Source organism: Selaginella moellendorffii, unplaced genomic scaffold (genome assembly GCF_000143415.4).
Source record: "Selaginella moellendorffii unplaced genomic scaffold, v1.0 SELMOscaffold_154, whole genome shotgun sequence".
Lineage (NCBI taxonomy): Eukaryota > Viridiplantae > Streptophyta > Lycopodiopsida > Selaginellales > Selaginellaceae > Selaginella > Selaginella moellendorffii.
Window position 1 is genome coordinate 67,912 of NW_003314415.1, and position 25,931 is coordinate 93,842.

At 50.4% G+C, this 25,931-nt stretch overlaps 9 protein-coding genes across 13 annotated transcripts; 4 read left to right on the forward strand and 5 right to left on the reverse strand.

Annotated features, from left to right (window-relative positions):
* Window positions 1–243: 243 nt before the first annotated feature.
* Window positions 244–3,224, reverse strand: LOC9640911 (putative pentatricopeptide repeat-containing protein At1g12700, mitochondrial). Its single transcript, XM_002993339.2, has 6 exons — window positions 2,789–3,224; window positions 2,108–2,727; window positions 1,856–2,059; window positions 1,612–1,797; window positions 1,268–1,558; window positions 244–1,212 (listed from the first exon to the last, which is right to left on the reverse strand). Exons 1-6 carry the CDS (start codon window positions 2,883–2,885, stop codon window positions 364–366), a joined length of 2,247 nt encoding a protein of 748 aa, XP_002993385.1. The 5' UTR covers window positions 2,886–3,224; the 3' UTR covers window positions 244–363.
* A 100-nt stretch (window positions 3,225–3,324) lies between these two features.
* Window positions 3,325–5,459, reverse strand: LOC9640945 (double-stranded RNA-binding protein 3). The gene is made up of 4 exons (XM_002993340.2): window positions 5,170–5,459; window positions 4,821–5,068; window positions 4,521–4,740; window positions 3,325–4,456 (listed from the first exon to the last, which is right to left on the reverse strand). Exons 2-4 carry the CDS (start codon window positions 5,064–5,066, stop codon window positions 3,762–3,764), a joined length of 1,161 nt encoding a protein of 386 aa, XP_002993386.1. The 5' UTR covers window positions 5,067–5,068; window positions 5,170–5,459; the 3' UTR covers window positions 3,325–3,761.
* A 99-nt stretch (window positions 5,460–5,558) lies between these two features.
* On the forward strand, window positions 5,559–8,021 carry LOC9640946 (protein DOG1-like 3). Of its 4 annotated transcripts, none has more exons than XM_024667061.1 (10): window positions 5,559–5,661; window positions 5,839–6,337; window positions 6,439–6,819; window positions 6,878–6,953; window positions 7,011–7,108; window positions 7,189–7,385; window positions 7,456–7,567; window positions 7,633–7,711; window positions 7,837–7,870; window positions 7,922–8,021. In XM_024667061.1, the coding sequence occupies exons 2-8, from the start codon at window positions 5,882–5,884 to the stop codon at window positions 7,636–7,638; spliced, it is 1,326 nt and encodes a 441-aa protein (XP_024522829.1). In that variant the 5' UTR covers window positions 5,559–5,661; window positions 5,839–5,881; the 3' UTR covers window positions 7,639–7,711; window positions 7,837–7,870; window positions 7,922–8,021. The 4 variants fall into 4 exon arrangements, with proteins under 4 accessions (XP_024522829.1, XP_024522831.1, XP_024522830.1 ...); XM_024667063.1 differs by having other exon boundaries at window positions 7,841–7,870; XM_024667062.1 differs by having other exon boundaries at window positions 7,770–7,870; window positions 7,922–7,988.
* Window positions 8,022–9,389: 1,368 nt separating this feature from the next.
* Window positions 9,390–11,453, reverse strand: LOC9640912 (transcription factor bHLH99). The gene is made up of 4 exons (XM_002993341.2): window positions 10,848–11,453; window positions 10,207–10,785; window positions 9,661–10,083; window positions 9,390–9,588 (listed from the first exon to the last, which is right to left on the reverse strand). Exons 2-4 carry the CDS (start codon window positions 10,777–10,779, stop codon window positions 9,496–9,498), a joined length of 1,089 nt encoding a protein of 362 aa, XP_002993387.1. The 5' UTR covers window positions 10,780–10,785; window positions 10,848–11,453; the 3' UTR covers window positions 9,390–9,495.
* Window positions 11,454–12,274: 821 nt separating this feature from the next.
* On the forward strand, window positions 12,275–14,403 carry LOC9640947 (ABC transporter I family member 10). Its single transcript, XM_024667071.1, has 9 exons — window positions 12,275–12,375; window positions 12,453–12,512; window positions 12,626–12,810; window positions 12,896–12,982; window positions 13,031–13,156; window positions 13,224–13,346; window positions 13,398–13,612; window positions 13,672–13,781; window positions 13,844–14,403. The coding sequence occupies exons 1-7, from the start codon at window positions 12,324–12,326 to the stop codon at window positions 13,587–13,589; spliced, it is 825 nt and encodes a 274-aa protein (XP_024522839.1). The 5' UTR covers window positions 12,275–12,323; the 3' UTR covers window positions 13,590–13,612; window positions 13,672–13,781; window positions 13,844–14,403.
* Window positions 13,714–14,361, forward strand: LOC9640913 (dirigent protein 1). Its single transcript, XM_002993308.2, has one exon. It carries the CDS (start codon window positions 13,714–13,716, stop codon window positions 14,359–14,361), a length of 648 nt encoding a protein of 215 aa, XP_002993354.2.
* LOC112343498 (galactoside 2-alpha-L-fucosyltransferase-like) lies at window positions 14,344–16,212 on the reverse strand. Its single transcript, XM_024667069.1, has 3 exons — window positions 15,550–16,212; window positions 14,497–15,489; window positions 14,344–14,443 (listed from the first exon to the last, which is right to left on the reverse strand). The coding sequence occupies exons 1-2, from the start codon at window positions 16,094–16,096 to the stop codon at window positions 14,498–14,500; spliced, it is 1,539 nt and encodes a 512-aa protein (XP_024522837.1). The 5' UTR covers window positions 16,097–16,212; the 3' UTR covers window positions 14,344–14,443; window position 14,497.
* Window positions 16,213–16,217: 5 nt separating this feature from the next.
* LOC9640914 (surfeit locus protein 1) lies at window positions 16,218–17,504 on the reverse strand. The gene is made up of 6 exons (XM_002993342.2): window positions 17,394–17,504; window positions 17,244–17,344; window positions 16,957–17,195; window positions 16,733–16,907; window positions 16,380–16,666; window positions 16,218–16,332 (listed from the first exon to the last, which is right to left on the reverse strand). Exons 1-6 carry the CDS (start codon window positions 17,500–17,502, stop codon window positions 16,248–16,250), a joined length of 996 nt encoding a protein of 331 aa, XP_002993388.2. The 5' UTR covers window positions 17,503–17,504; the 3' UTR covers window positions 16,218–16,247.
* Window positions 17,505–17,617: 113 nt separating this feature from the next.
* LOC9640948 (mediator of RNA polymerase II transcription subunit 12) lies at window positions 17,618–25,852 on the forward strand. Of its 2 annotated transcripts, XM_024667037.1 has the most exons (15): window positions 17,618–18,442; window positions 18,519–18,578; window positions 18,632–18,737; window positions 18,794–18,871; window positions 18,927–18,980; window positions 19,031–19,138; window positions 19,193–19,339; window positions 19,393–19,674; window positions 19,725–21,844; window positions 21,907–24,375; window positions 24,441–24,753; window positions 24,801–25,378; window positions 25,430–25,476; window positions 25,541–25,586; window positions 25,709–25,852. In XM_024667037.1, exons 1-12 carry the CDS (start codon window positions 18,336–18,338, stop codon window positions 25,212–25,214), a joined length of 6,258 nt encoding a protein of 2,085 aa, XP_024522805.1. In that variant the 5' UTR covers window positions 17,618–18,335; the 3' UTR covers window positions 25,215–25,378; window positions 25,430–25,476; window positions 25,541–25,586; window positions 25,709–25,852. The 2 variants fall into 2 exon arrangements, with proteins under 2 accessions (XP_024522805.1, XP_024522804.1); XM_024667036.1 differs by lacking the exon at window positions 25,709–25,852 and having other exon boundaries at window positions 25,541–25,703.
* The last annotated feature ends 79 nt before the right edge of the window (window positions 25,853–25,931 follow it).

The following is a 25,931-nucleotide window of genomic DNA, read 5'->3' on the forward strand; positions in this document are numbered from 1 at the left end:
TTGAACCTGGTGCTCATAGAAGCAGAAGGTGAAGAGATTGGATATGGTATATAGAAATAGTATGCTGGACTCGTGCTTTATAGAGTACAATCTACAAAATAGCTCATTATTTGCTATTAAAAAGGATTTAAAACATATAATATGTGTAGCAAATAGTTTTTTTAATCACAAGTAATAGTAATAATATTAAGAAGCTTTTTGTTTGCTATTATCATAGCCAAAATCAATATGAAATTTTGAATGTTTCAGAATTCCATGAGGCGAACTTTCATTTCAGCTTGGGTCACATTTGAGATTATTAAACCTTGAATAGTTTATGCTTGAAACAATCACAGTGTTTGTAAGAACTTGGGACTTTGTTCGTCACTGGGTTATGTAAGGCTGGGTGTTGTCGAGCAGCATCAAGGCCGACGAGATTCCATACACAGCCTGCCACTGCACAACATCGTAAACCGATGCTACCAGCCTCCCACTTCCTTGGGGATCTTCGGCAAACGGTGAACCCAGCTCCGCTAGAGTGGCCCCGACAGCCTTTTTTATCCCCTTGCGAGCTTTGACGACGAGTTTGTCGCTGGAATCACTGCCCGTCACAAGAACCATCTGCTGCTCGCTCTTTTCCTCGTGGAGCTGTGCCACTCCACTCAACCAGTCCAGCACTGCGACCTGTGCTGCTCCCAGTGACAATCCTCTGAGATCCAGTAGAAGCTTCATCTTGGTGAGCTTTGGCCTCTTGTACCACGGGAGTAAGCTCCTGGCTGCTACCATCACTGACTTTGCCCGGCGTTTCAATCCTTTCCTCCACAGCCCGTCCATGAGCGAGTTGTAAAACGAGAGGTTGGCCTCTGCGTCTTTGGTTTGAGCCATCTTCTGGAGGAACGCCATCACGTCCTTCGGCAAGTCCGCTATGCTACCTTCCAGCAGCGACTCGCAGCTCTCGTACAAAGGCAGGAACATAAGCTGGTAGACTATCCTGCACGTCTCCCACCGGCTAGTCTCCAGCGTTCTCACCAGTGGCATGATCTCCGGCGAGGAATCACCGCATGCCGCTATCAGTACTCCGTATCCTGGAACACCTGGCTCGATGTCTTCGCTGTCCATTTCACTCAGAATATTGGCGGCTTCCGTGTACCACTCCCCACGAATATATAGGTGCAGCATTGCATTGTATGCCACCGCAGTGATTTGACAGTTGCTCCTCATTGTAACACAGACCTGTAATGCGGATAAAGATACAGGGTGTCAGCACAACTAAAAGGTATGGGATCACCTCATGTCCCGATCTTGTCCAGCCCTTCATTGCGTATGCGTGAATCATTGACGTGTATGTATGCGCTGTTGGAGAGATTTTCAGCCGCAGCATCCTCTTGTAGAGCTCTTCTGCTTTAGCACACCTCCCGCTCCTCACAAGTGCTGTGATGGCCGACGTATAAGTTATAGCATTGGCTTTCAGCCCCGAGCCACACACCTCGTTGTACAATTGCATGGCTTGGAGGTGAAGCCCAGCCTTGGCACATGCGTCCAGTAAAATGTTATAGACAATTAGAGAAGGTTTTGCAATCTGCCACAAGAAACACAACGATGTAATAAACATCAGCTGTAAGATACAAGTACCTGTTTGGATTCACGGAAGATGGTGAAAGCCTGATCCAAGCAGCCAGCTTTGCAATAAGCAAGAAGCAACTGTTCATAGCACGTCGAGTTGGCTTTCAGTCCTGCCTGTTTTAGCATTTGAAACAGCTGCTGGGTCCGAGTGTGGTTTCCTTTTTGCGCGTGGAGCTGCATCAACTTTACAAGCACCTGAAACAAAACAACACCTTGCACTTTTGAAATGGTTTTAACAGTACCAAAATCCTACCTTGGAATCAGCAGAATGGCCAGCAGCGATCATAGCGGAAAAACACTTGTCCGCATTTTCTACTTCACTTTTCTTCCAGCAGGCAGCAATGAGTTCCGAGTACGTTTTTTGGCTCGCCTTCAGCTCGTGGCTGTGCATATGATCCAAAACCTCCAGCGCCAGCTTGAGCTCGGGAGTTTTCGAATTCAAATACGCTGCAACCAGCTACCAAGCCATCCTTGTGCGTAAGACAGACTCAAACTCAAAAGATACCTGTTCGTAGCTAACATGGTCGGGTTGAATGCCGAACTTTTGCATCTCGAGCATGCAGTCCAGCATGCGCTCGGCCATGCCCTGCTTGGCATAGCCACCCAACAGCGCATTGTAAAGAAAAAGATCGAGGCCAAAGCCTAGCTGCTGGACCTCCGTAAGAATGGCCTCGGCTTCTTCAAGCCTCCCGTGCCTGGCAAGCACCGCTACCATCGTCGTGTACACCTTTAGAATCTGTACTACTTCCCTGTCTTCCTCGTTTTTCTGGATGCCGGTGTTGGGCTTCAGAAAGATGGAGCTCGTCTCCTTGAAAACTCCAAACACGGCCAACGCTAGCTCCCAATGCTTTTTCCCTACGTTGCTAAGAACTTTGCTCCAGTCCTCCGTCGATATCCTCTGGAACGCGTTACTCAAGCTACCCTCGATCTCTGCTTGATACACAATCGCCGCTATAAGCTCGTCAAGTTCTGGTTTTTCCACTGAATTCCCTGTCGTCTCGTCCAGCCTCTTTGAGGCCGCCGTCAACCTCTGGAAGTGCCCATTTTGCCTTCCAAATCGACTGAAATACTTGCCATCGACGAGAAGATCGATCCCATACTTCTTTATCCCAGCACATTCAAATCCTGGAAGCAAATCAAACAAGGTAAGAATTGAAAGCTTACCACCAAAGTAGAATTTTCTTACCCGAGAATAGTTGTGTCCGGGAATGAGCCACATTAAATGGATGTAGCAATCCCTCCACACCGGTGTTGAGCAGCGATGGCGCGATCATAGGCGCCATTCTTTTCTAATTTCTTGGATACCACCGATATCACTCCCTTCAACGTTCTTGATTCTTGGCAGTCATCGAATCATGGCCCCCGATCGGGATCCTCTCGAAATCTGAGCTAAATCGCCAATGACCTACCTCGAACAGCGCGAAGCCGGCGATCGATCGATGGAGACAGCGGCGGGGCCGGCGGCGGCGGCGGCTGGAGGAGAGGAGGATGGGAGGAGGAGCTCGGCCTCCCGCCCGCAATCGCATTCCAAGCTCGCCTCTCTCACCGATGATCCGCGACCATCAACACTGACAAACGCGAACCTAGGGCCCCGTCTGACACGTGGATGGCCCGATCGTCATCTTGGATTTCGCTTGGCTCCCATTTTCCTGCCATCTCTCTTCAACCGTACAAGCCGTACCCATGCCGTACCCATTGTACGGGAGATAGATAACATGACCCTTGGGTTTTAATCTTATCAACACGATAGCTTTGGCAGAAGAGAAAACTAGATGGGTCGATCGATCAATGACGAACGAAGATCGATCGTTCTCTTGCTCTTCTTCTCCAATTCGATTCGATCGATCTAGTCGCGAGGATTTCCTCCTTCCTGGGCTTATGGTCTTCCACATCACACATTAATAAAAGCGTGAAGCCAAACGAGGTCACCTACACCGCTCGTCAGCATGCTCTTTAACTCGGAAGATGGATTCCCACGCTGAATCATTGATTACGGTAGCCCCCGCTCCAATAAGTGATGCATTCTCGCCTCCTCTTCTCGGCTGCCGATCGGTGCTTTTACTCGAGGCAGTAGTAGTCCCTCCGAGCTAAATCTCCACGAACCAGCCATGCGATCCAATCCAAGCTGCGCGATGAGTCGAGTCCGCTCTCGAAAGTTGCTAGAGGTTGAGCCGGCTGAGTCCGTCGCTGAGACCATCCTGATCCGCTGCCTCTTGCGGCTGTGATCGCTGAGGAGGAGCAGCACTCACGGCCACCACCGAGCGGACTCTCACCGGCGGAGCTAGCGAAACCTGTGGTCTTCTCAAGTGATAGCCCGACGAGAGCAAGGAGCTGTCCGACTGCCACCAGTGAGAGTCGGTTGTCCGGGGCCAAAACATCGGGCTCCGAGAGCTCCGCTTGGGCTCCTCAGGCATGGGCCTGCTGCTGCTGGCGCAGGTGCTGCTGCTACTGCTGCTCTCTCCACGGAGCCAATCTTCCTCGTCTCGGCGATGCTCTTCGATAGGCGGAGGGACTTCGTGGGTCAGCTGGACGTTCCTCGTGCGGACCCGTGGATGCGTCATGCCGTAAGCTCTGATATCCCTGGGCAACGCTAGCGCTTCCGGATTCGAGGAACGCGGGTTCGTCGAGCAAAAGCCTGCTCCAGATCTTAGATGCTGCTGCTGACTGCCCAAGTATCCCACAGTGCAGTCCTTGTCGAACAAGGACGGCACCGTATACTGCCTCGGTCTGGAAGCTTGCCCGCCGCCAACTTTCTCGTAAGCAAGGTACAAAACTCGTGCTATGCTGATCTGCTCTTGATCCTCGGTCATCTCGTCTGAGTAGAACAAACTTGGAGGAGCCAGTTTCTTCGCAACTGCAATCAGCCAGAACTCGCGGTTCAAACCAAGAGACAATCAAAACGAAGAGAGGAAACTTACATTGCTTCAGCGTCGCCCACGCGGCCATGGCAGCGTTCTTTTCAGCTTGCTTCTTCGTTTTCCCAGCGTCCCCGGTGAAGTTCATCCCGGCAACCTCGACGACGCATGTAAAAACCGGCAAATGCCCAGGCCCAGACCTGGTGGTAGTGTACGTTGGCAATGGCACATTCGCCCTTTGGGCCGTTTCTTGCAAGAGATTCTTGAAAACACCCGTTTCATCCTGTGAAGAAAAAAAAATAAACAAGAGAAGGAAGTATCAGTGTCCATCTCCACAAAGCATTGAAACTTAGAAACACTTACCAAAATCCGAGCAGCGAGAGACTGTGAAGGACCTCGTCGAGAGAGAACATTGAGAGCGAGCTCCGCGGCGGCATGCTCGGCCTGCCTCAGTGTGCTACAGTAATTTGGGCTCTCAAAAACCTCGCCATTGAAGTTCACGGCCGCCTTGAATCGCGGCGCATGATCAGGGCCTTCCCTGATACACGAATACGCCGGCAAATTGAAGCAGCTCCTCTGCGCTAATTCCTGGAGCTGGTTCTTGTACATCTCTGCCAAGACCCAATTATCAGCCCCTGGAACCACAGATCTAGCACTCCTTATCGCAATCGAAACGAGCATTTCCAAGAAAACCCTCGCTACCGGCGCTTACCTGAGAAATTTCTCTAGCCGAGGATCGATATTTCGCCCCCGCCAGCGCGCCTGCTACCTCCGGCAATCCGCGGCAACGAAGACGAAGAATGCAGGCCGGAAATCCCTCGAAACCTCGCGAGAAGCTCGAAATCCACCGCCTAGAAGCGCCACTCAATCAGCTCCGCGTCGCAATGTAGCCCCGGCCAGCGCCTGGACGAGCGACGAGCTGGATCTGGGAAGATGAAGGGATAGAACGGAGGAAGAAAAAAGAAGGAACAACAACACCTAAATGCCGAATGAATATGTGCGTAAAAGCCGTATAGCGTATTGGTTAACAGGCTGGCCCATTTAAGTTTAATCGCCCGGTTCCATAAATATTTACTGGCATGGTTTTAAAACGGTGCTTACATGGATTCGAACCGTGGAGCTCTGGAGATCCCTGACAGGGATGCGCGCACTGGAGCTAGGGTTTTAGGACGCGCGAGGAGGGAGCGAGCGCATTCCCTATCAGGTTGCTACAAAGATTTGCGTGATTTCTACGTGAGATCATTGTGCGATTGCTGTGCGTGTGCGATAAGTAGAGAAATTTGTGTGTTCTTGTTGAATGGTAGAGTCTTTTTGTCTGTGCTGTGCGATTTGATTCTTGTCCATGACTCTAAAGATTGATTTGTTTGGCGCGTCTTTTCAGTGGCAATTGTTTTGCACATCTTTCTCGGAGGCAATTGAGATCGATGGCATCACGGGATTTCGAAGAATTCCACAAGAAATGGTTTGATGCAGCTAGCTTGCAACTCAAATCTCTTCGCAATGCTTTGAAAGAGGAGCTTTGCTCAGAGGAATTGCTCATCCAAGCACTAGAACAGTTCTACACTTTCTACAGAAACTATGCCGAGGAAAAGATCCAGATGATCAAAGAAGATGCTTCTCACGTAGTAGCGAGCTGCTGGAGGTCCCCGCTGGAGATTTCTTTCCTGTGGATGGGAGGGTGGCGACCAACAATGAGCGTCATCTTGGTTTTCTCGCTCATGGGGATGCAGATAGAAGACGATCTCGTGAAAATCTTGGAAGGAATGGACGTCCCAACCATGGCAGCATTGTCCGGGAAGCAACTCCAGAGACTAAACTCGCTACAACAGCGTAATCGTCATGCCGAAGACAACATCTCCAATCATCTTGCCGACTTACAAGTAAGTCTTTGCGACTTCTCTTCTTTCTCTCTTCTCTTCATTGCTTTTATAACTCTTCCACCAGCTTCTTCTGATGAAACTTCACCTTGTCTCATGACTAGATGCTGGTTGCAGATCAAGAGATAACAAGGGCCACTGTCACAGATCCACCACCAAGCGAATCAGACGATTTGTCACTGCTCCAAGAGGCCATGGAACCGAAGCTGGCGTACCTGCGTGACATCGTTCTCGAGGCCGAGGAGCTGCGGCTACGAGCAGCGGACGAGCTGGTGCAAATCTTGACACCGCTGCAAGCAGTACAGTATGCCGTGACTGCGCTGGAGCTGGGAATCGCGGTGAGAAAACTTGGAGTCTCTGCAGCACTGAGCCAACACCAGTGCATACGAGGAAGTGCTTTGGAGGGGAATGTCAACACCTTACGAAAGGTTTTGGCCAGAGGAGCTGATCCATCGGCAGCGGATTCTGACGGTCGTACAGCTTTGGTAAAGACAGGCTCTCTCTCCTTCCCTGCATGCTCTGAGCTTTCTTTTTTCTTCGCAGCATATGGCAGCGTCGAAAGGCCACAGTGAGTGTGTCGATATGCTGATAAATGCCGGGGCCAACGTGAACAAGAAAGGTCTCGTATTATGGATTTCTTCGCTTTCATTGCTTGATTTTCATTTCTTTCTTTCAGATAACTTTGGAATGACGCCATTGCTCGCAGCGTTGAAAGGAGGCCACGATGTTGCTGCGGACTTGCTCGTTGAAAAGGGAGCTGAGCCGCTTCTGGAGGTTTGCAAGTTTTAGCTCCAGGCATTACGTTAATGGTGATCTTTTTTTATCTTAATCCTTCCTTTGTGTGTGTGAAACAGGAACCAGGGATAGAACTTTGCAAAGCAACAGCCAGTGGTGACGTGAAGTATGTGGAGAGGCTCGTAAAGCACGGTGTGGATCCGAGTGCTGTCGACTATGCTCAAAACACGCCACTTCACATTGCTGCTGCGGTTGGAAGCCTGGAGGCCGTCGCCATTCTTGTAAATGAAGGTGCTGATGTTCTTGCGAAAGACCGGTAAACACACCGAAAGCAACTGTGGAACTTTGTTTGTAAATGTGTAACTGTGTAAGTCTTCTCGTCACAGGCATGGCCACACGCCCCTCGACGAAGCGAGGGATGCCGAGAGTGAAGCCGCAGTGAAGATAATCGAGGAGGAAGTGGCGAGGCGTCGTGAATCAGAGAGCTCGAACGACATGGTTCGTTTTCTCAGCTTTCTTGTCAGTGAGTGTTGTGGGTCAGCTAATCAGATTCGCAATGACAGAGCTAGCAACCTCGCGACGAAAGTCTACTAGAGTATCGGATTCCTATAAATGCGTTGACATCCGCTATCATCTATCTATGTAAGTAACCAAATTACAAGAGCCTGGACGAGAGTAATAACTTGAGGAGTTTATACAGTTTTTATATGTTCATCTCCCTTTCTTTTTCATTGTTAATCAAAAGAAGGTGTTGGTTTTGTCTTCAGGCAGAATGTGAGATATCTCGTAGCTGACTTTCAGGTACTTTTTTTCTCTATCACTTTGCGATCTCACTGGCTGGGCCCTTGGCAGAAAAGCAGAAAGTGATGGAGAGTAATGCAAATGGATTTAGGAAACACACAATGGGTTTAACCGGTCAGTCAAATCTTAAAACGCTCCACTGTTTTAAGTTTTCCAGTTGACCAAGTTGCGATGGAGCTTCTCTTTCGTATATATCTACAAAGACCTTTGAGCTCCGGGCATCAAAAAGGAGAAGAAGAAGCAAAACATTCGTGCTGCTGGACAGGCAAGAGAAACACACAAGTCTTTCTTCTCTTTTCTTATGCGTGATTGATCGTTGTTTTTTTAGCTCTCAGCGGAGCATATTGCTAAAGACATGGAGTTCGTGACTTGTGTCCTCTAGCGACTCTCTACACACTCAGTCGTCACCGCGTGATGCTACTCTCTATTCCTTCCTGTTTTTTTTCGTTTTTTCCCTTCCATGATTCCAGTCCAGCAGTGATGCCACTGTTCCAAGCTTGACTTGTATTGTGATCTACTCATGATTGTGCAGCTTGGCGCAAGAAATCTTCTAGCTTTCCGGCTATGAAATTGGACACTAGCGCGTGGACACATCTCCGAGCAGACACCAGTGCGAGAGAGAGAGCTGGAGCGGGAGCTTTCATGTCGCCTCCCAAGAACAATTCACGGGTAAGGGTTCTCGCGATCAAAGATTAATCGAGCTCACGGCATTAATGGCTGCTCTCATGCGCTATTTTGCAGGGCCTTCGCCACGAATTACCGGCAACGATAACAGCTTCATACCAGCTGATTAAGACAGCCGATGTGGAAAACTCGGCAATAAAGTCGCTGATGCCATGCCAAGAACAAAGCTCTCGAGGTATCTTACCAAAAAAATCTCATTTTTATGGAGCTTTCACTTACTGATTCCTTGTTGCTTGATTGCCGTGCCCCAGGCGATGTAAGTGAGGCCGTTTGCCGGATTTGCCTGGTGGAGCTGAGCGAAGGCGAGAGCTTTCGCATGGATTGCTGCTGCAAAGGGGACCTCGCGGCGGCTCACAGCGACTGCGCAGCGAAGTGGTTTACGATCCGGGGAAAGAGCTCGTGTGACATCTGCGGACACACAGTTAAAAATCTCTCACCGCTGCTGGACAGTTCGAGAAGGAGCTTTCGATCACTCGATGATGGTCCCCAGCGGCAACAATTGGAAGAAGACTACGAATTGATCAGGTAAAAAAATGTTGATCTTTTAGACGAGTTCTGCTCAGCAAACCAAGATTTTTCCAGGAGCATTTCTTGGATCGAAGTGTTGGCAGTGTATTTGAGCTGTGCGCTGGCATCGCTGTGGCGAAAACTGGAAGAGCTCTCAGAGTTTCCATGAAAGCTATGGAAATTGTTGTACAGAAGTAGGAAGAAGGGTTTACATCTATCAACCTTTTAGGGTTTGTGGCGTCGCTTTCAAAGCCTTCGTTTTTTTCGCAAGCTTTCCATCTCGTATTGATTCGCGGAAGGATAGAATTGTAAGAAACAAAGCCAGAGATGAAGAAAAAATTGGTACAAACATTATCTCTTTCCTCGCAACCAAAATCAACAAAGAGAGAGAGAAAAAGAAAAACACTCTTTCCGCGAGCTCTTGTTTCACTTCTTCACGAAGACGATGTCTCATTTTTCGTCTCGGATGCGGTCAGGCTCTGGAGGTCTCTCTGCAAGGCATCTTTTGGAAGCTGTGAATTCAAAGCCTGGAAGAGAAAGGGCGATGAAAAACGAGCTTAGCTTCGATCAGCTCAATCGTACTTAAAGATCAATCAGACCTTGACGTGGAAGTAGTGGAAGGTCGTGGACGCGTTGGTGGAGATGTTTGCGTCGAGGACTCGGAACTTGTGATGCTCCAGGAGAAGCAACACCTTGGAGAAGACGCTCCTGTTCTTGCTGGCGCAGATCATGGTGATGAAAGCGTCGCTGCCGCAAACGCTGAGGATCACATTGGACGCCTGCTGCGATTGCTGCTGGATCATGCCCGGATGATCATCGCCCCCTCCGGCGTTCTTGGAGCCGCGGTCATTGGTGGTGGTGCAAATCGATGGCGATGGAGAGCCCGAGTCCTTGATCGCCATCGCCGCGCGAGGAGAAGCGCTTCTCAACACATCGGAGCGTTTCTTGTCCAGATCCTCCAGGTCCTTTCGGAGGAGATGGATGTAGCTGATGATCTCGGAGACGATGGTCGACTTATCGCTCTAAGATCAGAGAAAAAAAATCGGACAATCGGTTTTAGCTACAGGATGGAGGAAGGCAACAAAAACCACGAAGAAACCAAGAACGAGAGAGAAAAATAAAAGGGAGAGAGGAGCTCCAAGTACCTTGGAACACGTCTCCGGTAAGAGCGATGCCAGCGTCGAGAAGAGATGGTTCATCCCTTTCCTCCGCTGCCTCTCGGAAAGAATGTGGCTCTCGCGCGGCGAGATGCTTTTGCTCTTGCTGTCCACTCCAAGATCGTGAGTCGCTGCCAATGTTCTTCGGCTACTTCGCTTAGATCCAGCCCCCGCCGCCTTCGCCATCGGTGGGAGAGCTGGAGGAGCCACGAACTGCGTCGGGGATGGCGATGTCAAGCACGGGAGAACGCTCGACGCTGGCGAGCAAATGCCCTGCAATGTGGAATGGGTCTCGGGGAGTTCTTGCGGGAAATGCAGCAAAGGGTCGTCCATGGATTCGAATGTGGCCATTGGAGAAGCTCCCTGATCGCTCGAGGTGGCCGCCGCCGGCCACCACTCTGGGAAATCCTCGAGCTCGAAAGAGGGCAATCGAGTCTCTTCCAGGAGTGGTGACTTCAGCATTTGGTGGATGGATTGCTCGATAGATCCATCCGGAAGAGGAGCAGCGGCAGCGGCAGTGGCAGTGGAGCAGGATTTGGATCGTCGTCTACGCGGTGGCATTGCACGCTGGAGGATCAAAGAAAAAAGTCCGAGAGTGAGGAAAAAATGCGATTTTTCCGGTGACTTACCGCGAGTTGAGAGAGATCCCTGTTGCAAATATCGTTCTTTCACAGGCAGGAGCTCGGAAGCTCGGATAAGTTGTAGCGTGGTAGCTTGAACGTTCTAAACGGGTTGGACAGGATGGGTGAGAGAGAGAAAGAAAGAGAGGGCCAGGCTTTATAAAAAAGAAGATCTGGGAAAATGGACTGGAAGAGATGGTGATCATAAGCAGCAACAATGGTAAAGTCAGATCGCTCGCTCGCAAAGGCAACGAATAAAAAGCCAATTAAGAAAAGGCTGCCCCATCGCTGCTGCCTCGCCCGCAAGTCAAGACTCGCAATTGTGACGAGGCGAGCCGAGTATGGCGAGCTCCTTCGCCTTCCATCGTCGCAAAATGAACAGTGCAGCGTGATTCTTTACAGTAACACCAAGATCACCGCGTTAGTCACGCGACTTAGCCAGGGCCACGAGACGCATATCGAAAGAGATGGACAAACTTCTCCTTGGACGTATACAAAAATCTCTTTTTTTTCTTCGAAGGACAGGTTGCTGGTGAGAGAGGGGACCGTATCTCGCACTCGCAGCAGGTCGCCGGAAGGAATGCACGTTAATACAATCTTTGCACGTTTCCACTCGGGCGAGTCGGAGTACCGAAGCGGCAGTGGTTTTATAAGCGATTAGCGAGAGGGTGAGAGAGAGAGAGAGAGAGAGAGAGAGAGAAGCTCTGTTAATGGACAGTGTTGAGCCACGCTTCCACGTCCCTGAAATGACAAGTCTCGGACACCACCACCATGCCCTGCCTCTTTCTCCGCTCGTCAATTTCGCAAAACTTTCCGTAAGACCTTCTGAGATTCTAGTACCACTATCTGATGTTAAGGCACACCACAATGTCGCCATTGTTCCACGTGAATAATGCTTTTACGGATTTTGTTCTCTTTGAGCAGTGACTTTGCAAGGACTATCTAGAGTTTCTCCGCGTCGCGCTAGCAAAGTTTGATTTTTGATCGACCGGGTGGCGCGAGTAATCCAGGTTCCAGAATGTGAATCGATAAGCTCGAACTTACATCCATGAATTCGTACACCAGAGAAGGGTCAGCATTTCATTTAGAGGCACTGAGAGGTATGGCTCGCGAGGAAAGTAATGAGAAGCCGGCGTGTAGCTTCCCTTGGCCTCTCGTGTTTGTTTGTTCGTGGGATTTTTTTCCCATTTTTTTTTCCATTTCCGAGCTCTCATTTACTCACTCGCTATGATCTGAAACTCGTTGTGGATGCACGGGACACGGCCACCGTGCCCTGTCAAAGGATAGGAAAAGTATCAGGAGCTTTCAATTCGGCACCACCAGCATTCGATTTTCTGTGCAGCCATGGCATAAAAAAAAACGATTTTTTTCTTCACAGGGATGGTGATGATGGCGACTGGTCTCCATCCAAGTAACGAAGGTATCGGGGTTTAGGTAGTGGGATTTTTTAGGGCTCTTATTCTCGCGCTAGGTCTGTGGCGGGCGATGGCGCTGGCTGTGACAGCGCCAGTGTCAATCGGAGGCGCTGATCGCGCAGGTGAGGTCGCGACATGTATGCTAGATTATGGGCATTGTCTCGCGCACGGATATCTAAATTCTTTCTTTCTCACACAGCGTGCCTCGCAAGTCTGACTTTGCGCTCGCGATCGAGGAGATTTAAGCCGCGATCTCCGGGTAAGCTTGCTCACGCACAGAAAAAACAAGAGGGGCTCGGATTTTTTTCGTTTGTTTAGTGTTTTTCCTGAGGCCATTGATTGTCGACTGTTGCTGAGGTTGAAGTTTCACAGCTTGTACGTCGTCAGTGGATGGTCGGGCTAGTTTTGATATCGAGGCAAAGAATCTGTTTGTGGAGGTACGGGGTGACACGGGGCTTGTAGTACCCGTGCTCAAGAATTGTTCCATTCGAATCCCGCAAGGACAGCTCTGGATGCTCCTCGGGCCCAATGGATGCGGGAAATCGACACTGCTCAAGGCCAGTCTTTACGGTAGCCTTTCACTTTCGTTTGTGTAATGACTCTCCTAACTCTTTGCTTGTGTCTTGTTTGGCTATTTTCCAGTGCCTTGCAGGGCTGATGAGACCCTCCCGTGGACAGATGCGTGTGGCACAGCCAAAGAGCTTTGTCTTCCAGAATCCGGATCACCAGGTTCCTGTAGTTGATAGCCAGTTTTTCACTTCTCGTTGTTTCCACCAGGTTGTCATGCCTACAGCCGAAGCAGATGTTGCGTTCGGGCTTGGACGCCTACAATTAACGCAAGAGGAGGTCCGGGACCGAGTTTGGAGGTCTCTTAAAGCCGTGGGGATGGAGAACTACTTACAGGTGAATGAAATGTGGTTTCTTGTGTGGACAAGCAGATGAGTTTTGTTTTTTTTTTTTTTTCCTGCAGCGTCCTATACAGACGCTAAGTGGTGGTCAAAAGCAGCGAGTGGCCATCGCGGGGGCGCTTGCCGAGACAAGCCGGGTGCTTCTTCTGGACGAGTTAACGACTTTCTTAGACGAAACCGATCAGGTCAGTCTCCTCAAGTCGTTTCTTTCATCTAAAAGGACTGCTTGTCATCAGGTTGGAGTGTTGGAAGCTGTCCGACGAGTGGTTGCTGGGCCGCCTTCAGTAACGTCCCTGTGGGTAACTCATCGTCTGGAGGAGCTTAACTACGCAGATGGAGCTGCCTATATGGAGAACGGACGCGTTGTTTTAAGTGGATCCGTTGCAGATGTTATGGACTACATTAACCTCAAGAAAGCGGAGCTCTGACGAGTCCTCGTGCCATGGTATTGGTATGTCAATGTCGCTTCTTTTCTTTCAACACGACGAATCTGACCAGACTATCTTTTAGGAGATTGGTGGTGTCCAGGAGGCACGAGCAAAGACTTTTTTAATGCGGAGAATTGTGTTCGTTATCAATGCCGCGGCTTTAAAAGCTCCCACGACGATCTCCATGATACGGTATGTGTTGTGTCTGCTCTACAGTGCCAGCAGAGAACTCTCACTCATGGCAAAGCTTGCAGTGCTCGCCACTCTTCTACCAGCAGTGTTATCAGCAGCAGCAGCGCTCTCTTCGTCTCTAACATCTCCGGAAAGCTTCCAAGCTCCGTCCCGAGTGAAGTTTTACATGCAAGACAGGCAGCTGATCGCGAACAGCACCGGGGTTGTAGTCGCGGCACAGGGTGGCAATCTCACGCTCTACGGCTTTGGAACTCTGATCGTCATGGACGATCCACTCACGGAGACTCCCTGCAACGATTCCAGGCTTGTGGGACGCGGGCAGGGCATGTACCTGGTGGAGTCGAGGTCCGACTTTCATTTGCTCGTCTCCTACTCGGCGTTTCTTGAGACTTCCAGCTACAAGGGGAGCTTGGTGTTCCATGGCTCGTACAAGGCGCTCCAGTCCCCGAGAGAGCTTCCAGTGATCGCCGGGACGGGGGACTTTAGAGGAGTCCAGGGATACGCGATTGTCACCACTGCTGTGGATCATGGATTGTACGTGGTGCTCCAAGTGGACTGCTACTTGACTCAAAGAATGTAGAAGAATCTTTATATCGAAAACTAAGTTACCAGATCTTTGGAATCCGCGTGGCTTTTCTTTCTTCTGCAAACTTGTTGGTGGCCTGGATAGAAACAACGTCAAGGCTTCAGCTATGGTGAAGAACTAGATGATTACCTCATAAGTTGAGTAGCTGCAAGCCTCCCTTCTGATCCTGGCAGCCACCGAGGTGACGCTTGATCCACTCCCGGTGCTCCGTGGAAATGTTTCTGGCGCTGGAGCAATCTGGCTGCTGGGGAAAATGCGTGCACGGCTCCGAGGACTGGCTCAAGTAACACACGTCCCCCTCGGGATGGAGCTCCGTCCCTCTGATCTTCAACATCCACGGCCTCGTCCTTGCCAGCCCCCGAGAGATATAGCCAAAAGTCGAGAACTCGCTCGTGGCCAAGTGGTGGGCGAAGCTCAGCAGCCACATCTCCGCCAGAGCGAGGCTGGCCTGGTGAAGATTGTGCCACTCGGCCCCTTCGCTGGACAGGGAGTGAAAGCTGACGAGCTCCTCTGATGCTGTCCCGTTTTGTAGAAACTCGTCCCTGAGTGTCTCGTAGTACTTCCCTTGGAGCGAAGCCACGAAAACGGAGACGTCAACCTGGTGTTGCTGCTGTTGCTGCTTCTCAAACTCGATCAGCGATGGCGAAGAGCTTGAGGATAAGTTCGGCAGAAGATGGTGGCTTGTGAGGCACCTGGAAACTATCTGGTTCACCAGCGGATCAAAACTGGCCAGGTCTGGTCGGCTGTGTGTTCGTATCTGGACCCCAACCCGAGACTTGGAGCAGGATAAGTAGCTGTTGTAGAAGCGAGAGACTAGGGACCATATGGAGTTCGCCGGTGCGATCGCGAGGCTGGAGAGTTGAGCAAATATGTCGAGCCGAGAGCCTGGAAATAAGGTAACTAGCTTTCTCCACATCCACGGTACCTTAAAGAAGCTGGAAACGAAGTACTGGTTGCTGCTCCAGGCGAGGGTCCTCACGTGGCTCAGTGGCTCCTGGAACTCGTTGCAAAAGAAGAGCTTATCGGTCTCTCTCTGGACGTGAGCAAGATGCAAGTGAACGATTGGAACACTAAAGTTTTTATCGATGGCTTGTCCCAAGTCCGGAGCATGTTTTACAATCTCTGGAAACCACAAGCTCGACTTTTAGTGTATATTATAAAAACAAACAAACCAAGGCTCACCATATGGAAAGTCAGCTGGAAGAAGCCATGAAGAGCCTTGAAAAGGCTCACAGAGTATTTTCCCAACTTCCTTCCTGGAATCTATCATCAACACCCGATCTGTGATCATAGAGTAGAGCAGCGCTGATAGTAGCGACAAGATCCTGTTTCCCAGCCCCTCGTGAGTCTCAACATAGATCATGAACTTACAAGATGAGTTGACATGGGAACTTTCTTCGAGGAGGACTTCCGTCCAGTTGGAGGGAGCACACTTCCTGTGCAACTCACCGTATCTCTTCCACGACTCTAGCAGCGTCGGAGAGATGTCAGCCACCTTGTTTGCCCTGTAGAGATGTTGAGAGCTCCTGCTTACACAGCTTGGATCAATGCTGCCCGCACTTATTCTTGTCTGTTCTGATGGCATCGCTTTCCACACCCATAAAGCTCTCCAGTGAAGGATATCGACATCCTCGATGACGAGAAGGACAAGAATCATGAAGCCGGACAGGCTCAGCAGCACTGTGAGCTTTGACGAGCCCAGATCTAGAACCCGATTGATATCTTTCATGCTTGCTCGGCCCTGTGGCTTCTCTCCAGGTTCTGCGAAAATTTTCTCAACGCGTTACGTAAGAGGAAAGATCATATAAAATAAACCAAAACTGCCGACTAGTTTACGCTGCACTTACGCATGTTGGAACCACATCAAGTCGTGCACTTTATTAACGGAAATTCTTCAGCGGCTTTACAGGTTTCTCGCGTATTCGCTTGAAAGCCATGTAAGTTGTTGCTGCGGACAATGTATACCTGGAAAATGGCCAGTTTTAAGAACGAAAAACATCTAAATTGCTTACCAGGTAAATGCGTAAGTCAAGTGGTCATTTGGCATCAAAGAAGTGCGAACGAAGTCCTCGATCTCTTTCGGAACAGGGAAGGTGATCTTATCGTCAGTACCAGGACTTGAGCCAACGGCTTCGATGTATGGACTGTTTTCTGGAAGGCCCGCCGCTTTCAACATCGCCGGAACATCGAAGTAGAACCACTGCCCTTGTTCTGGAACGTTTAGCGGGACAAACATGCTGGGATTTTCACTCTTCCTTACAACGCCGCAGACAGTGACGGCACCCTTCGCGGGAGAAATCTTCGCGACAAGAAAAGCAATGTGTCAGGAAGGAAAACTCGCAAACTCGCAAATTCGGAAACATACCTCCATTGTCGGTTTTCCCTTCCACCAAGTCCTCCACCACGTCCCAGTTTTGATCTTGTCTTGATGGAAGCGTTCGTCCAAGGTAGGCGTCACGACTCCTTTCTCAAAATCCTCGCGCCATGCTGCTGGAACCCATCCACGATTCACAAGCACCGCAGGCTGCATATCCGAGGAGCTGACGATAAGAATCAGTGCCTAAACGGGAGCGAGAAATTTTTTTTTACCTCGCTGGAAGAAGTGGGGTGACGAGATAGTATCCCCTCTGGCTGGAGCCAAACAGTTGCTTCATGCGAGGGCCAATAAAGATAGACTTCTCCTCGTCATAGACACCGTCGCAAACAACTCTCCGGTACTCGAGAGCGCTCTCGCCGTTGGAGCTCGAGCTCGTATCATCGACCATGGCCAAGGCCAGTGGAACAGGATCCTGCTCCAGCCTCTTTCGCTTATAATCCAAAAGCTCCGCCTACATTACCAGCAGCGATGAGAAAAAATCCGATCTTTCAGCTTATACCTTCCAATCGCGTCTCTTGACTTGCCAGGTCCCGAGCCCGAACGTCGCCACACACGGCAAGAAGAGGAAAACCACGGATAATCCCAGCTTCTTCTTCGTCGCTGCAATCGATCGCATTGAAATACACCAAAGATGATCGATTTCTCCTACCCGCTGGCTCCAATTCGTGCTCCAGGGCAGCTCCCGCCGATCCACGAATCCCCCGCAGAGCTCCCGCGCCCAGCGCGGCACCATAGCGCTGGAGCGCCTTCCTCATCATCATGCCCTAGAGAAGACGGTATATGCCGCGAACAGAATATCCAGCAAGAGATTCCGATTCGCGGCATATTCTAGCGATTGTGCTTGGAATATCCGAGACCAAGAGGACTGACCGCTCAGTTTATTGGACAGTGCAGTCTATCGCGTGTCCATCCACAGTCGCGCACGCATCTGGGCTTTTCTCTGTGTAGCGCATTCCTCTTTAGGTCTAACGCTCGCGCTCTTCTCTCTCATTCCGGGCTAAGCACAGCAATAATCCAGGGATCCCGAGAGCTCCTCCCCTGTTTTGGCGCCTGCGGATCGATCGCGCCGGGCAAGGCGCCGCAAGAATCCGTAAGTGCTCGTCGATAGGCGCGCCGAAACGATCGGCCATTACTGCTGGAGCTGGCTGCTGATAGGGTTTTAGATACTCCTCGCGGATTAGTCAGCGGCATTTTGTTAGGTCTGTAGCACAGGATCGCGCTCTAGTCCGAGAAGCTCTTGGGCACTACCCTAGGGTTGGATTGAGCGAGCTAGAGCCAGGAACAGGGGCTGGGATAGAAGGAAGGAATTAAAATGCACAAGGACAGGGACTGGGCGGTATGGCCATGGCCGATTCTTTGACTTGCTTGGAGAATGCTTAGTCTCACCAGTGAGTGGGAATTTCCAGAGCACAGCGGCACTGGGTCCTCTGTTCTTCGCGGTGGATCATCGACTTTTCGACAGTACCACATATGGAACATGGACCAGAGGCTTGTAGGATTAATGCCTTGCTCTGGAAAGAGTAGGAAACCCAAGAGCTGGAAAAAAGGATTTAGAATACACGATGCAGCATGCGGGCGATCTTAAGGAGAGATGCACAGGTATTCTACTGCCGCTGGTGGCAGTGGCGTTGCAGCTAGTCGAGAGGGTCCTCGATCCGATTCCACTTACTCTGCTATCGGTTTCACAGCAACAGCAAGGCACGTATCTTCTATCTTTTCTTTGCAAATTCTTGTTTTTCTTTTCGGAGCTCAAAGATCTCTTTACTGTTATCAGGCGTACTCCCCAGCTTACACCTTACAGGCTCAAATGCGAGAAAGAACCCCTGAACCCACGGTAGATATCTAGAAGCTAAATCTCCTCCGATGTTTTACTATTGTTCTTTCTAGGCTCGGACCTCCCGACTTTTATTTCCCAGCTCCCGATTGTCCAGAGGAGTCTTTAACGCGTGATACTTGCACAAATGGATACAAAGAAGCGATTGAGGGGATTGAGGTATGTTCACAACGATTGCGCCTGGTTCTCTTTACCTTAAAATACGATTCTATCAGGAAGCACGAGAAACGACGTGGACCTTGGCTACGAATAATGCGCTATGGGCAAAAGAGAATATCAGTCGTTACAAAGAGGTTCTTTTACTTGTTTATTTTGTTCTGTCGTGTATCAACGTGAGATTCTTTGCAGTCCCTTCGTAAGCGATTGCGGGCGGTAACAAACGCTCTCGTTAGAAAACGCAAGGTACGTGCATGTTTCTGTGCCAGTTCGTGCTAAGTGGTTGTATTATTCAGGCAGGACAAGTATACGATGTTCCTCTTGTTGGAGCGCTGCTTGCCAAAGCTGGACAGTTCCCAGAGCGACATACCTATGGAGAGGATTATCGGAAGAAATGGATAGAAGTAAGACTAGTAGCTTCTCTTGTATCTGCTGAAGTTCACAGTTTATCTTTGCAGGACCTGTCGCAACGTAAACGCTTATCTTTATTGGCAGAGCACGTTCCACATGGTTTTCACAGAAGAACATTATTCGAAGCCCTGGTTAAGCAAAATGTGCCGTTTCTCCGAGCCACCTGGTTTATAAAAATATCTTACCTCAACCAGGTACTTCTTCTTTGCACTTCCTATACTGAGTTTCTCATACAGAGGGTCTCCAGGTGCGCCCGGCTTCGAGTGCTGGCGCTGATAAGTCGCATGGCAAGCGTCTGGAACAGTGGACTCGGGACGTTTTAGATTACGCACAATCCGTACTTGACGAGATCTGCTCAAATGCGTCGCGTGCAGCACTGGCCCAGGCCTACGATTCTGTGCAATCTGTGGAAACCGACCTGGATGGCCATGCGAAATGGCATTACATTGTGCGGCTTGTGCAATGGCAGTATGCGGAAGGTCTTCTTCAGCAATCCCATGTTGTTGAGTGGGCTCTCAAGCAAATACAGGTTCTCATGTGCGCTTGCTTTGTTGCGTTAACTAATGTTTTTGCATGCAGGAAAAGGAATCGCTGGACGGTTTGGAGCTTTTGCTCCCTGTTCTTCTGGAGTTCATGGACTCTCTGTCACTTTCTCAGGTCCATGTCCGAATGTTGGTAGATATCTGCCAACACTGGCTACGGCAGCTTGGGGTGTCCAACGTCCTACCCAGCCCGGAAGAGCAGCCTCAACAATATCGCATCGTTGTGACCTTTGTGGAGATACTGCGCTACCTGCTTGTTGCTGTTCCAGACACATTCGTGGCTTTTGACTGTTTTCCTCTCCTTCCATGTGTTACGACACTGGAAGGTATGGAAATCGTCAAAGACGGTGACCCGAAAGCAGATACTACGAAGGGAAATGGCAGGCCAGGGAACCTTTGTCCGTATCGTGAAGTCTACATTATGGAGGTTGTCGATTCGATACAGAAACGAGCATCATCTCTGACGAAGGCTGTGAATCCGGGAGTCCTCAGAAACAACGACGGGAAAGTTATACAGGCTCTTGACAAGTCGCTGGCTGCTGGCGATCTCCTCAGCGCTTTCCAGGCCGTATTTGACAGCGATTTTTCTGGCTACGACCAATTACCCGGTGAATGGAAGACCTCCAGCTCCAACTTACCATTTCTATCCGGCATGCTGAACAACGTCAATCTCTCAGATCTTTTTGCGGTGCGGTATCTGTGCGAGTGGGCAGTCTGTGACTTTCGGGATACCAGACAAGCTTCTAGTATAAAGGTATCCACAGGCATCAAAGACTTGTCACGTATTTATACTGCAGCTTCAGTCCTCCTACTTAAGAAGGACTTCCCTTCCGGATCTCACGCTAAAAAGGCCAGGGTCAAGGGTGCATCGGATTCCAAGCTCAAGCGCTCTCCGATGCACGAGATCATCGTAGCATGGATAGATCAACATGATTCGAGAAAAGGGGAGAGCATGGAGAAGATGCAGCTTCTTCTATACGAACTGGTTCGTAGGGGCATTTTTCATCCGGATGCGTACGTACGACAGCTGATCGTGGAAGGCTTACTAGAAAGACGAGAGTCGCCAAGTGATATAAGCAGGGCGGCTCGTCACCGGCGGGTCTTGCGTTACCTTCCTGGGCTTCCGACTTTGGACCTTGACGATACCAAAGACACAGACGATATTCCGGAGAATGCACGACTGTATCGCAACGAGCGTCGGCTAGCTCTGCATGGTTTCCATTCCGACGACAAAATAGCTAAAGACCGAAGGTTGAAGGATCGCACGTATTCTTCAGAAGTGAAGGTACCGATGTCTGGTTCTTTTGTAACTAACACACTGGATAGGAAGCAGGTTAGCCGGAAACCAATGAAGTTGCTGGAAGTGAAACAGGCAGTCTGTGCGTATTTACAGATTCCAGACACTTTAGCGGGACAGCAAAAGTTCTGTGCTGGCCCGGTTGGTATCCTCAAGAGGGTGGCTGGTTCGTCCATTGGGGATACCCATGGGTGTGAAGAATGCAACGGTAGCAAAAGGCTTAAAACAGGCGAATCAAAGGGCACAGGGTTTATAGCAGACCCCGAAGACTCATGGTGGATAAAGAAGGTACCAAAGGTCTCGGATCCAGTCAAGCTGGAAGCTTCTATCAAGCCCCCAAAGCAAGGCGTCAGAGGGAGGCCCAAAACCGTGAGAAAGACTCAAAGCCTTGCTCAGCTTCATAGTGCTCGTGTAGATGGTGGCCAGGGTGCTTCTTCCAGTCACTCGTTTGACAGTAAGGTGCATTGCCCGTATCATAGGCCTGCAGCGAGTACCAAGCTTTCTCTGAACGACTTGAGGCCTAAAAACGACTTCCGTTCGATCGGCTCTGCACTGAAGCAGCTTACAGTATCTGAGAAGTTTAACTTCTCTTCATGGCTAGACAGAACGATCCGCAGCTTACTCGGGGAAGGCACTGCCAACAAGACGGGTCCGACGGCGAGGTGTCAGCTTAATGATGAGCAATTTGGAGTGGTGGTTTATATGCTCGACATGGTGTTTGACTACAACGTTCTCGTCAGGCTTCTCTTGTGGCTTCTACCTATGGCTGCTGGTACGTCTGGAATCTCTGCGAGACCACCAGTCAATAACAAAGAAACGTGCGGTGTCGGAGAAGCAGCAATTTTGTCATGCTTAAGAAGGTATGTTTTTTTTTTCCTTTCCGCTGCTAGTTTCTTATTCTTTATCCTCTTTATTTTTTCAGATACGAACTAGTGATAACATCTCTGAATCTCTTACCGGAGGTTCTAACCGTTGGGATACAGTGTGCTTCTTCAGTGATTGGAACCATTCCATCGGGCAGATCACAAATACTGATCTATGTCAGTGAGCTACTAAACAAGTACAAAGGGCTGATGACGGTACAATCGTGGCAAAAGACGTGGAGAGGTTCTTGCGATCAGAAAGTCGCGTTGGAACTGGAGGCTCTGAAAGTGGGAGACAGCGAAAGCGCTTTGGGATTCATCAATACCGTCGGTGAAGATCGAGATGATCCTATTCCTCAACGCCTGAACAGTCGACTTGCCAGGGTGGGAGCAAGCATGAAGGACTCAGTTCAGAAGGCTTTGGGGGAAGCAGTCTCGCAGATAGTCAGCAAAGAAAGAGAACTTCAGACGGCCAACTTTGCCATCAAAGACGCTGTGGCAGAGAAAGTGGAAGAATACTCCCACCGTGTCGTCACGGGACTTTTGGAAGCCATAAAACAGAACGGAACCGCTCAGACGGACTCGGGTCTCGTCAATGCTGCTGTGTCGGCCTTGGTTAGCAGCGCAAGTTCTTCCGCCGCTAACGCGCATGAGGTGCTGACAGCGAACAATGCAGGACCTGATATATCACTGAGATGTGCCAGGCGCATTTTGCAGCTCCACGTCCGTTGTTTGCGGCTGCTGAAGGATGGCCTTGACGACCGGCAGAGCCGCGTGCTGGACGTGTCACTAGCTTCCGAGGCTTCAACGATTGTTGCCGGACACTTTGTACATATTCCTGGGAGAGCTCCCCGCTCCCAATTTCACCTCTCGCCAGAGACGCCGGAGCTGGGGACACTGGGAAACGACTTTGCAGCTGGTCAAAACGTTATCACGTCCGGAAGAGCAGCCTCGGCAACAGCACTGGTGGTGATGGCAGTTGTACATGGCGTTTTAAGCTTAGAGAGGCTCGTGACAGTTTTGAAGATAAGAGACGGACTCGAGGCCTTGCACCTTCCAAAACTTTTCGGCAGCTCAAACGGTCTGTCCAGAGGTGTGGCTATGGGAAGTACACTCAAGTCCGATGAGGTGCATATTCACTGGTTCCGGATATTGATAGGGGACTGCAAAGCCATCGCAGGGGGCCTGGTAGCTGATATCCTGGGCGATGCAACTTTAGTGGCTCTCGCACGTACTCAGCGGCTACTACCGTTAAACTCGGTCTTCCCAATGGCATATGCGATGTTCTGCGGGCTTTTGCGACGACAGGTTTTATCGCGCATGAGCAATGCGAGCAGAGACGATAGCATTCTCCAATCCCTTAGCGTGGCTGTAGCGGACATTGTCAAGCATGAGCCGTTCCGTGAGGTGTGTTTACAGGACACGCGAGCGCTCTATGTCCTCCTTTCATCAGATGGAGGCAGCTCCGACTACGCTGCACTGCTGGATGAACAAGGTTTCGATGCTCGATTAAAAGTCGAGGCGATGCTACCTTTCTCTGGTCGGCTGTTCCTACACTCGATACTAGACGGCGTTCTACCATCTTCCATGCAATGGCAGGACGACGAAGCATGGGTGAAGGTTCGTCATGTCCACGACCCGAAACATGCGCAACAGCAGATGGTCCTGATCTTGGATGAACTGCAGCCTGCAACTTTCCACTGGCAGTGGTTGGAGCTCAGACTTCATCTCAACGAGCTGGTTTTCGTAGAGAAGATTGAAGCTCATAACTCTGCCGTCAAGGCGATGCAAGCATCCGTGGGAGCGTCGGACCAACTTTACGAGTGTGAGAAGGTCTTCACGGAAAACGTACTCACAAACGTGCTCTTCAGACCAGACGCAGGTGCATTGTACTCCGAGGTGCTGCATTCTCTCGGCAAACCGCTGGAAGAGTACATCATCAAGCTTGTGAAGTGGTCTTTGCAAGGCGTCGACGTTCTCTATGGGAAGAAATCATTAAGACAACGCCTTGAGCAGACGAAAGGGTACATTAGACCGACGTCGGCTCTGAAGTCGTGGGGCTGGCAACCTCCTTGGAGTGTGGTGGAAGCCGCCTCTCCGGAAGAGGGTGAAGTTTCTCAGGACAACGCCAGTGCAGCAGGTGGAAGCTCCAGAGACGATGCTCTCAGCCTGCACTTTGCGATCGAAAAGGCCTTGGCTGACTTGGTTCTGCCATGCCTTGCAAGGAGCTTAAACGACACATGCAGCGGCTTTGCGTTTGATCTGGTGAGTCAAATGGCGGAGCTGGAGCAGCAAGTGACATTGCTGACGCGGTCGAGTGCAAAATTTTCTGTCGTGCCAAGCACTGCAGACGGGCCTGCAGCAAAGAATCAAAGGAGAGGAGCCAGAAGCGGATTGGAAACTGCAAGTCCAAGTGTACGTCGACGGCCTCCAGAGGCTTCTGCTGTTTCTGCTGCTGCGCTCCAGAGCTCGATGTGGCTGCGACTACAGTTTCTTCTGCCTTTACTGCGAATTATATACTGCGACAGGTAAATCCGTTTTCATATGTTGTCACCCCGGGCTTAACGTTTTGTCTTCGTTTCACTGTCCGCAGAGAGAACATGCGACTGACTCTCGCTCCGGTTCTCCTCCGGTTGCTTGGCACCCGTGTCGTATACGAGTCCGCGGAGTCGTTTGGTATTCACCAGCCAGAGAGCTCCATGCTGAACAAGGGACAGTGGAATGCGGAGCTTGCGTCGATGGCGGCAGCAGCGTCTGCCGGCGAGGAGCTGTTCGACAGGCTGCTCAGCGTCCTGCATGCGCTGCTGAGCAACACCTGGGCAGTCTGGCTAAAGCCTCGAGGCCGAGCGGCAAAGCCTCCTCGAGAAGTACCACCTTTTGAACGTGAAGCTGCCGAAAAGCTCCAGGTAAGCTTCTCTTCTTCTTTCTTTGTGCTTACGACTTGTTTTTCTAGACCGAACTGGATCACATGCAACTCCCGATGTCTCTCCGCATGAGACTTCAAGCAGCGATGCCAGTGTTTCCCCCAGGCCCGACTTTCTCACTCTCGGCCGCTCCTCCGCAAGTGCCACAGTCCGCCTTCACGGCGCTGCAAGCCAACCTCTCACCGTCGCTGCACCTCTCGCATTCCCAAAAGCTTGGAGCCGATCTCAAGTCCAAGCCCTCTCCATCGCTGGACACCGAGACAGGTATGGACCCGTGGCTGCTCTTGGAGGACGGGACGGGACTCCCGGCCACCGTCGGCAGCGCAAACTCGTCCACCACGGCCGATGGAAGCACTCTAAAGGCCTGTCCATGGCTCAAGGGTGCTGTAAGAGTAAGGAGGACTGAACTAACACACCTCGGTTCTGTAGATTCTGATACTTGATTCATTACATGGGCCGAAACGGCCCTCTATTTTCTCTAGAAATAATACAGGGAGAGGGGGAGGGGTGGGGGCTCACTAACTTGGCTTAGATGTCCTGCTGCTGCTCGCGGGGAGATTGTCACTGACCTCCGCTTTTCAACCGTGACATTTCTAGCGATATCCAGGTATGGAAGTTTCAAGTTCTTGGGAAGTACTGAGCATTGTTTGTTTTTCAGGTTGGATGAGATTGTGTTCTCTTTTTTCTCTTTGAGAAAGCAGACAGGTACGTTTCTCGTCTTTGTCTTTGTGTTTGTTCTCCTTGCTTATCTGTGTGGGTGTGCTTGCAGCATCGTAAGATATAAGTTTTAAGACTGTTTGGAGGAGAAGAAGCATGTAAGTCTGGATTTTCTTTTCCCGTTTTTTAGCAAGAGCAGTAATTCTTGTCGCTGAGAACGTACGAAACTCCAGCGTACGAAACTCTGGCTAATGGAAATGCTTCGTGTTATTCAATCCAGGCATTGGAAGCTATGCCATTCTAGATCGAATTGTGACTCGCTTGTTCGATCGTGACGTTGGGGATCGAGCGAGCGAGCAATGCGAGAGGAGAGGAGGATCCGAGCTTAGTTTAATTTGGACCCTTATTTAACCCCTTAAATACATGGATGAGGAAAGGTGGCACAAGGCGAAGATGAAAACCAAGACTAACATACGAGCCCATCTAATATGTACTTCGAGATT